Raw genomic sequence first — 12,832 nt, forward strand, 5'->3', positions numbered from 1 at the left:
CTACTTATTATTTTAAGCATTTATACAAACTATAATACCCATAGAAAAGGAAAGTTATTCCCACATTTTTCATGACATTTATACATGTCCAAGAATTTTTCCTTTCAGCTGTGTCTGATCTTTATTTTGCACAACATGAATCAAGAATTCAGAGCCAATACCCTTACATAAGAAAATTCCTTTTTCTGAATGTAGTCAGAGTACCCCAGCTCTTTCATTACAACAGATACTTTAAATTTTGAGTAAGTTGTTAATATTGTAGAAGTGATTTTGAACATACAAAAAACAAATGAAATGAAACTAAAAATCAAAATTAATTGACAAGAGTTAAACTATATATTCTATCTTCCCAGTAGAAAATTTTATCACAAATCAACAACCTTTATTGTTTAATCTCTCAAACAAAATAATTTGTCTTCAATACATTGAATTGATTGATTTTGGTATTACTATAATATGGCAACATTTTTGTTTGTCTTTCTTTAGAGTGCAAAAATGTCTTGATTCAACAAACTGGTCTAATGTTGAAATTTATGACAATGTAACTCTTAGAGTTATAGTAATCAGTGCTAGCCACTAATGCAATTAATATTTTCAAAAATTCTAGTGAACTACTGGTAGTTGATAAAAACTAATTAAAGGCTTGATAATAAGTAATAATTTTGGGGCTGGGAAGGTGGCTCAGTGGTAGAGCGCTTGCCTTGCATGCATGAGGCCCTGGGTTCGATTCCTCAGCACCACATAAGCAAAAAGAAAAAAGCCGGAAGTGGTGCTGTGGCTCAAGGGGTAGAGCGCTAGCCTTGAGTTGAAAAGCTTAGGGACAGCGCCCAGGCCCAGAGTTCAGGCCCCACAACCGGACCCCCCCAAAAAAAACAAAAGAAATATTTTAAATCATATTGTACCTTGAAATCATAACACCATGTATGTATTTGCACAAACCCACATTAACACACATTTAGGGAAAGCTTAAATCATTATCATACCATTTCACAGAAGATACTGTATGTAATTTTATAGAAAAATTAACCTGAAATTATCTTTTTTATCAAAATTACTTTAAAATGTATGTACCGGGGCTGGGAAGGTGGCTCAGTGGTAGAGCGCTTGCTTTGCATGCATGAGGCTGTGGGTTCGATTCCTCAGCACCACATAAGCAAAAAGAAAAAAAGCCAAAAGTGGCACTGTGGCTCAATTGGTAGAGCGCTAACCTTGAGCTGAAGAGCTGAGGGACAGCACCCAGACCCCGAGTTCAGGCCCCATGACCTGACTCCCCCCAAAAAATGTATGTACCTATGTAAATATCCTATGTATATCCTATACAAAATAGCAAAATAAAAATCAGAAATATGCCAAAACATTGTTTATGTCTGGTGCTGATTTTAAACACTTTATCTTCATACATTTTGGCAGTTTTAGAAATTTTCTATAATGAATAACTTAAATTCTTGGAAACATAAATAGAGTAGCAAAATGAAGAGTGTATCTGCTGCACATGGAATCACAAAGGATTTAAATTCAATCGTGTCCTGGGCAACTAACAGTTAGTAAAGCCAAATCCCATTCTTCCATGGACAGTGTTTACTGCTGCTGGCAGCCTTCTGTCTGCAAAAGCCAGTTCCCAAGCATTAATAAGGGTATGGGATTTATCATCATGGCTTGCAATTGTCAGCAAAGCCATTATTTTTAGGAGACAATTTAAATGCATCAGCAGTAAGTGCTGTGCCTCCAATGTCTATGTTTAGTAAAAATGATCAAGTTTATTCAAAACTGCACAGATTCAGATCTTAAGATGATATTTATTTGCAATAGAATTGTCCACCCCTCATTTCAGCAAATATTTGTTGCTTTATTTGGAAAAGTACATGGGTCAATTCCAATAGCACATTTTCTTCACTGTAATTTAGAAGAATTTCTACAACTTGCTTCCTTGATTTACTTACTTATCGTCTTTTTTTTCTTTTTGGTGTCCTGGGGCTTGAACTCAGGGTCTGCCCCTGAGCTTCCTTTGATAACAGCTACCACTCTCCCATTTGAGTCACAGAAACACTTCCAGCTTTTCCTGTTATATGCTACTGAAGAATTGAACCCAGGACTTCATGATGCTAGGCCATCCTACCACTAAGCTACATTCCCAGCCCACATTCATTTATTTTTAATACACATTATCCAAAACAAAAGAAGCTAATAACTGAATACAGAATGGCTATTAACAAAGGGGCTATTTTTTTGCCATTAAGGTTGAATAACATTATAACATAAGCTATTATCAGGCTTTAAATCAACTCCTTCCTTTTACTTTACCTATGACAGAAACCACCTTTCCAAGTTGGACTAGAAGATGTTGAATGTGTACTTTTGCAGGGATGCACAAGCTCACCAGAGAAGATCTCTTACAAACATTCTTCCCATTTTGACCATAATGAACTTGTTAGGAGAAGCCTGTTGTTTTCTTCTTTGATTTAAACACAGTTGGTGGTAGATAGCACGTGTACATCATTAGCAATTATCATGGAACAAGAAAGAAATAAACTACCCATCAACAAGATGGGGATTGTGAGATATAATAATTAACATGATTAAGTGAGAGAAGACTAAAAATCAAATCTAAAGCCTGTCATTCTAGTAGTAGTGAATAATTGATAAAATTGTCATGGCTGTAACATGACAAGTTTCCTTAGTTAATAAAATTTACTATTGTACAGGAGGATTAGGAGGATTAAGTATAGAGTGTATGTTAGCACCCAGCACAGAACTTCATGTCCCACTCATACACATACTTCCTAACTTTGTATGTGTGTGCTCTTCTGCAGCACATTTTTAAAAGTTCTAACAATTTTAAGCAATTTTAATTCAAGAAACTTTAACTGCTTTAAAACACCCCTAACCTTATTAAAATAAACGACTTCACTGAGAGCTAAGGATTTGAGCACAAACCATGTGTGCGCACACACACACATGCACACACACATACACACACATTTTATTTCTGTCAGTAAGTTCAAGTCTACTTGACTCAAAGAACTTAGGACAAACCAAATTAATGGAAATGATGTCTATACTCTCAATGTGAAAGGTTTAAGATAGCCAAAGACTTGGGTTTCATTCTTTGATTCTGTTTGTCACATAAAATGAGTAGGTATGCTGGGAGATGACGGTTGGCAGGGAGGATTATGGTTCACCTGGTAAATAAAGCCAATGGAAAGGCAGGAAGTATATTTATGGACAAGCAAATGGCAAAATATGCCTGCATATACTGATTACATAGAGTCAGTGAGTAGTAAATATTGGCAACTCTAAAGCCAAATATTAAGGTACTGTGGAGATGAAATATTTCTTATTGTTCTGATAAGAGAAGTTGCCATACTACTCCACATTGAGTAAGGCAGAGTTATTCCCCTTCAATTAAAATCTCATTTCTCTAGTTTGAGATGATACTTGTAATGAAGATGCTAGAAATTAAGTAGAACATATAAAGTAATTTACATCTATGTTAATAAAAAGTATATTCCTGTTTGTTAAAATGACAGGGCTCATTGTACACATTTCACAAGCAAATTATATAACAAAAAAGTCTAAAAACTTGATTAGTATCTGGCCTGGGCAAGAAAGGGAAAAACTTATCTGTATTTGTTTCTTTTGATGAGGTAAATAAGTACAGTTTTCAAAATGAGAATTCTTTACATTTTCTTTTAATAATTTGCTACATATGTGTGCATTATGTAGCCTTTTTGTTTAATTTTATTTAAAATGTAATTATGGCTTTTAATGTCTCTAATGTTCTTTCTTCATACATGTATACAACATTCTTTGAGCTCATTCAATGCCTAAGTTTATTTACAATTCCATATTGAAAGGGATTGTGGATAAATTAGTGATGACTACGATGATAAATTTACTTTTACAATCTCAAGCTCTTTAATGGACTTATCCCTGCATAATCTTATGATTGATAAATTCTAGAAATTAAGAATTGAGTATCTTTGGAAGACCATAATTCAGTTCACTATATTCAGATGTTATCTCATCTTTCTATTTATTTATAGGCTTTAACCACACAGGCTTAAAACAGCATAAATAGCCCAAAGCAATCAGTCATTATTAAATACAGTGACTCTTAAAATAAAGAGAAGTCTTTCAGAAACCTCTTGACTATAGTTCACTAGTCTGGAATATTCCTAAATACATGTTCTACTTTATACAATCTTTAAGGGAGGCAGGCGTCAGTGGTTCACGCCTATAATCCTAGCTACTCAAGAGGCTGAGGTCTGAGGATCATGTTTCGAAGCCAGCCTGGGCAGGAAAGTCCGTGAGACTCTTATCTCCAATTAATCACCAGAAAACTGGAAGTGGTGCTGTGGCTCAAGTGGTAGAGGGCTTGCCTTGAGCTGAAGAGTGCAGGTATAGCACCACCAAGGCCCAAAGTACACACACTGCCTCCATCAGGAAGAATGACATTGCCCCATTTGTTAGGAAATGGAAAGACTTGGAAACAATTATATTAAGTGAAGTAACCCAGGCCCAAAGAAACATAGGAAACATAGGTCCCATGGTTTCTCTTATTTTCAATATCTAGTACATGTGTAGGACAAGTAGAAAAGGTAAAAAAACTATATACATATGACCATATAAGATGATGTTATCACAATGAACCCCCAGATAGGGACACAATTTTTTTTTCTTTCTTGCTATTGTTTCTAACGTATTTATAATGTCTCAAATGATTTTTTAGTTTCTTTGTATATTCCTTTCCCTCACCATATAACCCCTGTTTTCACTGTATTTGATGTCTGTGCCCTGCATCTTGTACATACATTTCTCTAGCTTAGAGAAGGGAAGGGAAAAAACAAAATGCCTAAATAGAGATACAAGTTGACCCATTGTAACAATGAGATGTTCACGACACTCAAGACACTATGTTGAAAATGAACTTTACAACTTTGGTCGCTAGGGAGGTGGTGTTAGTTGTGGAGGTGGGAGGGAAGGGAAGGGGAAAAACAGAGGTGGCAACAATGCTCAATAAAAAATGTACTCATTACCTTGCTCCTGTAACTGTAACCCCTCTGTACAGTATTTTTACAATAAAAAATACCAAAATCTTTGAGAAACATTGTTCTTCAATTTCAAGTTAAAGCAATTAGAGTTGCATAACTACTTTAAATACTTAGAAGAATATTTATCTTTTGGAAGTAGTATATCAATGTAGTCATAATTATATTCACTTTCATTAGCTGGGCCAGAAACCAGAAGTATCTTCAGTTCAGATAAAGTTCTTAATTATTGTGGCTCATGCCTGTAATCCTAGCTACTCAGGAGGCTGAGATCTGAGGATCATGGTTGGAATTTAGCCCTGGTAGACAAGTCTGTGCTACTCTTATCTCCAATAAACTACTCCGTAAAAGCAGGAAGTGGGTCTGTGGTTCAAGTGGTAGTGCGCTAGCTTTGAGCATAAAGAGGTTTAGGTATAGCACTCATCAGTTCAATTCTACACACTGGCAAAAAATCCCCAGGACTGGCAAAAAAAAAAATTATTTTTGCCTAATGTTCCTAATTATTATCAAGATTCTCAGAATTGATGTTAAGCTAAAATTGTTTATTCTTGTTTAAATATTATGCTAGAAATTTGGAAATGAAAGAGACAAAGATGCTCACCTTAAATAACAGGTCTTTCTTCCCATATCGAAGTTCCTTCAGCTGAGCTTGAATTTTTTTTGACTGTAAAAACAGAGACATGGATTAGTCTTCAAACTAATTTAAATTTTACAATCTTGAATATTAAAATTTATTACTTTTCTGTTCAGAATTTTTTCAGTGAAAGAAAATATAATCTTACAATTTTGAAAATAAAACAGAAAATTTTAAGCTCTCTTCAGGTATCAGAGTTCTATGTCCAAGCAGATTGAGAAAAATAATTAATGCCTATTCAATAATTTGTATCTTTATAAAGGTATTATTTCAAGTGATTGGCTAATTATTCTTCCTCTATTCTATACCCAAACACATAAAGTATCTGTCATTTTGGCATGCCCAATATTATACCTTTAGGACTAGGGTTCAATCTCTAAAAATACACACATAAACTCACACAAATTTATATCATTGTGAAAATTATAAAAATATTAATTTCATGAAGAAGCAGGCAATCATTACAGAATAATTTTATCTAGGCTTGTCAGTTCCATTTAAAAGAGTATCTTTAAATCCAAGATTATTCTGTTCTACAATTTTGTAGAATAGAAGTTGCATTTAATGAAATAGTAGTTTTGATGTTGGTCAATGTTTGTAATATTTACTCTTTTTTAAGGTTCTACCATGAAAATTTAAACACAGTTTATTCATGTATAAATATTAAAACTGAAGATTAGTAAACTGTCAAGATCCTTCTCTGATCCTTAATCAGCAGAAAACATTTTTGCTTTGTTTTTGATGGTGATGGTGAACCAAATAATTAAGTTTTCACCATAACATTTCAAAATTCTAAAGTAACAAAATAAGTGCCTCACACACTATCCAGAATATTAAGCTCTAAATATACTTCATTGATAATTTAAGTAATTTATAATATTGGACAAATGAAGGAATCATAACTCATTATTTTTCAAATATTAAGTAAAGCCAATATTAAAAAAAAACAGAATTCATGAATAGGAATTAATGATAATATATTTTCCAAGGCATTGAGACACAAGAAAATATAAATCACCTTTAACTGACAACCTAAAATATAATTGTAGTCCCTACTTATTTCTCTCTCAACAGCTTCTTTCTCTTCCATGTGCAGAAGTTTTGTGGGGACTCAAGCAATATACTAGCTATCCTAAAATATAGCTTCACCCTAGATACTTCTTATTCATAACCTCATTCCATTGATTATGCTCTTCAAAACCTTCACATATCACATCTTCCCTCTGTCTATAAACAGGGTGTGGAGCTTTTTCTATCAAGAGAAAAGCAAGATGAGATGAAATCCTAGACTGGACCATATCTACAAACCATGCATTGGCTTTCTACATATTGAAATTTTCTACTAATCTTGAATATAATTCTATTGGAAAGACTTTATGGAAGGAATTACATTACATATTCTAAATGGATTGTAGTGTTTGTGATAATTTGTGTGTGTGTGTGTGTGTGTGTGTGTGTGTGTGTGTGTGTGTGTGTGTGTGAGTCTTCTCTTACTTCTCTTATTTGGGCAGGTAACATAACTTTTTTGGCAAAAAGGTTTTTTTTTTTTGTTTTTTTTTTTTGGGAATGTACCATACAGAGGGTTTACAATTACATGGGCAAGGTAATGAGTACATTACTTATCAAGCATTGTAACCTCCTCCTTTGTTTCCCCTTCCCATCCCATCCCCCTGCCCCCTTCTCCCCTTCTCCCAGGCCCCCAGCGCCAAAGTTGTCAAGTTCGTTTTTCGACATAAGGTCTTGTACATCTCATTGTTGCAATGGGTCCACCTGTATCCATATTTAAACAATTTGTTTTTTCCCTTCCCCTCCACAAATTATACCAACATCCAATACAGTGAAAACAGGGGTTATACCGTGGGGAAGGGACATACAAAGCAACAAATAAATCATCTTATAAATATGTTAGAAACAATAGCAAGAAAGAAAAACAAATTGAGTCCTTATCTTGGGGTTCATTTTACCTAACATCAACTTGTCTGACCGTTTCTGCTTACCTCAGACATATACTAATTATTGCAAATAAGAGAAACCATGGGACCTATGTTCCTTTGGGCCTGGCTTTATTGCACTTAATATAATTTTTTCCAAGTCTGCATTTCCTAAGACATGGGGCAATGTCATTCTTTCTGATGGAGGCATAGAATTCCATTGTGTATATATACCACATTTTCTTGATCCATTCATCTTCTGAGGGGCATCTGGGTGAGTTCCATAGCTTAGCTATGGTAAATGATGCTGCAATAAATATAGTCATATCTAAAATATACCTGGACCGCAAAAAATCAAATGCCCTAACAACAAATCCTCAAAGAAACAACTGCCCAATAAATAAATGGGCTAAAGACTTACACAAAAACTTCTCTGAAGAGGAAAGAAAGATAGCCAATAGACATATGAAGAAATGCTCAAATGAAGAAATGCTCTCCAGCCATAAAAGAAATGTAAATCAAAACAACTTGAGATACCACCTCACCCTAGTTATAATGGCTATAATCAAAATCTTTAATAACAACAGATGCTGGAGGGGATGTATCCAGAAGGGAACCCTACTGCATTGCTGGTGGGAATGTAAACTTGTTCAACCACTTTGCAAAATAGTATGGAGGTTCCTCAAAAGACTCCACATAGAGCTCCGCTATGACCCAGCAAGCACACTTTTGGGCATTTACCCAAATGATCTCAACTAAGACCGTACTAAAAAAAGTTTTAACTTCTCAAAAAAATTGATTAGGCATGTGATTAGTTCAGATACATATGGTGCATTGGGTCTGGAGATAGATGAGCCTATTTCCTAGTTCGAATTTGAAAGATTAATGCTTTTTCTCTTCCAGACAATGTAACAACTAAGAAATGTACTTAGGGGGAAATGATAGGTGTGGATCCACATTTAGAAGACAATAGAAAAAGAAACATAGGTCTCATGGTTTCCCTTATTTGAAATGACTAGTATATGTCTGAGACAAGCAGAAAAGGTCAGATAAGTTGATGTTAGGAAAAATGAACCCCAAGATAAGGACTCAAGTGTTTTTTTTTCTTTCTTCCTATTTTTTCTAACATATTTATAAGGCGATTTTTTTTGTTGCTTTGTATGTTCCTCTCCCACAGTATAACCCGTTTTCACTCTATTTAATGTTGGCATAATTTGGGGAGGGGAAGGGAAAAAACCAATTGTGTAAATAGGGATACAGGTGGACCCACTGCAACAACTAAATGTACAAGATGCTATGTCGAAAACCGAACTTTACAACTTTGGCACAGGGCGGGAGTCGTGGAGATGGGAGGGCAGGGATGGTAAGGAAAAAACAGAGGAGGCAACAATGCTTGATAAGAAATGTAATCCTTACCGTGCCCATGTAATTGTAACCCCTTTGTATGGTATTTTCACTATAAAAAACTTATTAATGAAGAAAAGAAGACAATAGAGTTATTTAGACATCTATGTACTTCACTCCTAGACAACTATAAAGTGGGGATAAACTTTTAATATTATTTATCCACTGCTCTCATAAACAAACCTCCTGTCTTTCTGTTACCTTTGTAAACATCAGGTGTTCACCATGCTAGTGAGGCACAGTTAGTCAAAGAAATAAGATGAGCCCAAGCAGCCGCCGCCCCAAAATGACAGACGAGGTCAGAAGAATGAGGTAATATGTTTCCACTCCTATCATCTTTTTAACACCTCTGCGACCCTTCCTATCATTCTATTAGTTCTTAAAATCTCTACCTCTTTTATTAATTTGTGGTCCATTGCCACAGAAATCCTGAACAAGTCTGTACAAAAGTCAGACAAGACCTCATTAACATGTAACCAAATGTGATGTAAGCTGAGAACAGCCCAATAAACGGCCATCTTGGATAAAAATGGACCTTGTAAGGTTATCTCCTTCCTGACCAACCCTTTCTAGGCAAAGCCTTGTTTTCTTGGAAAAAGTCCATAACACTCATAGAATATAATATTTAACTTATCTGAACACTCATGGCTCTTGATTATTGGTTATCCAGCTATGCTCAGTTTTTTTTTTAAGAATGTATTTTACCTGCTTCTCTACTTCAGCTTATCAGGTAAAAACGGATCCACTATAAATTCCTCTGTGTCTTCTATCCTGAATTCTTTCCTTAATAAGACCAACAACCCATGAGTTCCTCCAGTCTGACTTGACAGTGATGACAGAATGAATAGATTTCCCTACTTTCCCCCAATCTTTCACAGGAATTTAAAAAAATGGTACTTCTAATGATTTATGTGAGGTTCTTGGAACTCTCTGACAGCACACTGACACTCGTTCCCTCTTATTACCTAATAAATAAATACTTATAACATTATCACTACTATTTCATTATTACCACTTAGAATTCCTTAATTGTATTTCAACACTTAACGTAGCATTATGGACATATGCAGAGTTGTACAATCCAGGAGATTGATTATTGTAGTTAAATCTATATTAACAAGAATAATACTTTTCTTTATGAAGAAACACTGCAATAGTTTTCCTATAAAACAAATAAATCCAACAGATATGTTTACTTGTGAAGAGGATGATCAATCTAGAAAAGTCACGTTGAGTCACTCATCAATGGAAAAAAATTTACACATCACATAGGTAGAACACAAAGCAGAAAAATTAAATGGGCTCCCAGGTATTCACTATTAAGGAAATCCTGATAAATATAGATATGTTAGGAATGTGGAACATCATCTTATAAAATGAGTGCTTTATGAACTTTAAATCTTTTCTCTTTACTATACAATGTTAAAATATTCAAAAATATCCCAAAGTTTAAAATGGTTTTATTGTCTTATTCAAAATTTTATATTTGTGCTCAGGAAAAAAGATGGTTACTTCGTATCTGGGTTCTAAACAAAATTTGGAGCTGGGATCAGTGGCTCTTAACTTTAAAGCTAGCAACACAGGAGGCTGAAATCAGAAGGATCATTGTTTCAGGATAGCGTGGGTTAAAAGGTCATGAGACCATCTTCCATTGGAAAGGTTGGGCATGGTGGAATGTGCCTGTCAACCAAGCTATGGTGAGATGTGTGAACAAGAAAGATCAAGATCTAGGTTGATCTAAACTCAAAAATAATTAGTCCCCAAAAGGCTGGAGGCATAGCTCTACAGAGTATCTTCAAGGCAAGCATAAATCCCAGAGGTCCTAGAGATCCCAGAGTTTAAACATCATTATGCATCAAAAGAGAGAGAACTACAGAGAGAAAATGATGAGAGTGGGGGAGGGAGGGAGCGAGGAAGGGAGGAAGGAAGGAAAGAAGGAAGGAAGGAAGGAAGGAAGGGAAAAAAACATTACCATGAGCACTATTTGTATCATGTTGAAGATTTAAAAAAAAGAAAGAAAAGGTGAATTTTACTCACCTCTTCTGCATGAATTCCACACAGCTTACTTCCAGACAAGAGTTTGTTTTTCAAGCTTTTGTTCTGCGGAAAGAAATACAGTTTTATGCTAAGAAGTGAGAAATTGTAATTTCTTTAAATAAATCAGCAACATTACTCTGTGTTTGGTTCATAGACTAGACCTTCATGATACAAAGTCTAATGAATTCATTAAAAGCTGAGTTAAATCTGCAATATAAATATGTTCCCTTTTTCCAACTAAAGTGTCCATGTATTCGAATTAGCATATTGATTTTAAAGATACATATTACTTAACCTTATATTTATCTTTTATTTATTATACTTATGTGCATGATTTTATAAAATAGTTCTGCAAATCAATAATGCAGGCTAGATTCTGATCAAACACCTCTAAACTAAACTACAGCATTTAGTCTGCTATTGTCTTTAGGTTGGGCATCTTCCAGTTCATTATTTTTTAAATTTTCTACATATCATATAGAGACACAGTCACATAAAACATCTACATGCTTTTCGCGGACTAAATTTTTATTGTAGTGTCTTATTATTTTTATTGGCTTATATTCATTGTTTAAATGGTTTTGATAGTTCATACATATAAACTAGGTTGATCAAATGTACCTACTCTATTAAATTTTCTTCCTCCTCCACCTTTTTAGGAGCTATTCCAGTGGCTTTCATTTTTTCTATTTTCATACATGTATCTAAAACACTTTGATCAACCTCTTCACCATCAAATTTTACCCTTGTCACTAATATTGGTTTCTGCATTCAAACAATCCTCATTGCACAATTTTCTCATTGTTTTCTAACAGTCTAAATTTCCCAGGTGATAGAAATTTTAAGTGTGTCTTTCTCGTCTGACTTCTTTCACTTAACAGAGTAATTTCTGACTCCTATTTTTTGTACAAATGATATATTTTCATTTTTCTTTTTATCCATATAGCCCTGTCTAGGGCATGTATGCTAAATAATTTTTCCTCTTTGTTTTTCTTTTTATATTACTCGGGGCTCGTTTGTTTTTCTTTTTATGTTGCTAGGGGTTCCTTTTTTTCTACCAGATAATGTCTTGTGCATTTAGATCATTCTGATTTTAGGCATTGAACCTCCAAACTACTTGGATTACACATGCATCATCATTTCCATATTCATTTGATATAACATCTCACCACTATTCCTGGGGTGGTTTTCTAACCACTAACTTCCCATTTCTGACTCCTAAATATATTAAAAAATCTGATAATTTTGCTTACATTTTTTTAAACATTTAATTTTTTTTGTCCTCTTCAGTCTCCTTCAACTCAGGTTCCCATTTGCTGTGTTGGTTGAAAAGCCTCCTTTTCAGACTTCAGAGATGTCATTTATAATTCAACTTACATAAAACATTCTTTATAGAGTCAACTTCCTAAAATATGTCTAGAATTATAACATTACTGCAGATCTCTCACAGGATATTTTAAACTATTACTTGCTATTGAAAAGACAGAGAGAAAGAGAGAAAAAAGTATGCATATACTGGAGAATGTTTTTGTGTATATGTAGGAAATTAGATGAAAAAAAATGAACATGTAGTGTTTTTCAAATATTCATTTTATTAAAACAGATTTACAAGCTAGTGGCTCATATCTATAATCCTAGCTAGCCAGGAGGCTGAAATCTGAGGATCAAAGTTTGAAGCAAGTCTGGGCAGAAAAGAATTTTTTTTTGGTCAGCCATAGGGCTTGAACTCTGGGCCTGGGAGCTGTCCCTCAGCTCTTCAGCTCAAGCCAAGCGCTTTA

At 34.5% G+C, this 12,832-nt stretch overlaps 1 protein-coding gene across 2 annotated transcripts in view; it reads right to left on the reverse strand.

The window, feature by feature from the left end:
- The window catches only part of Luzp2 (leucine zipper protein 2), a 360,889-nt gene that overhangs the window by 94,583 nt on the left and 253,474 nt on the right, over positions 1-12,832 (reverse strand). For both annotated transcript variants that reach the window (XM_070032711.1, XM_070032712.1), the window contains exons 6-7: positions 11,055-11,117; positions 5,650-5,712 (exon numbers count right to left, since the gene is read on the reverse strand). In XM_070032711.1, the coding sequence (XP_069888812.1) occupies positions 5,650-5,712; positions 11,055-11,117 (126 nt within the window). The remainder of the gene's footprint in view (positions 1-5,649; positions 5,713-11,054; positions 11,118-12,832) is intronic.

Source organism: Dipodomys merriami, unplaced genomic scaffold (genome assembly GCF_024711535.1).
Source record: "Dipodomys merriami isolate MVZ:Mamm:240054 unplaced genomic scaffold, mDipMer1.0.p SCAF_21, whole genome shotgun sequence".
Lineage (NCBI taxonomy): Eukaryota > Metazoa > Chordata > Mammalia > Rodentia > Heteromyidae > Dipodomys > Dipodomys merriami.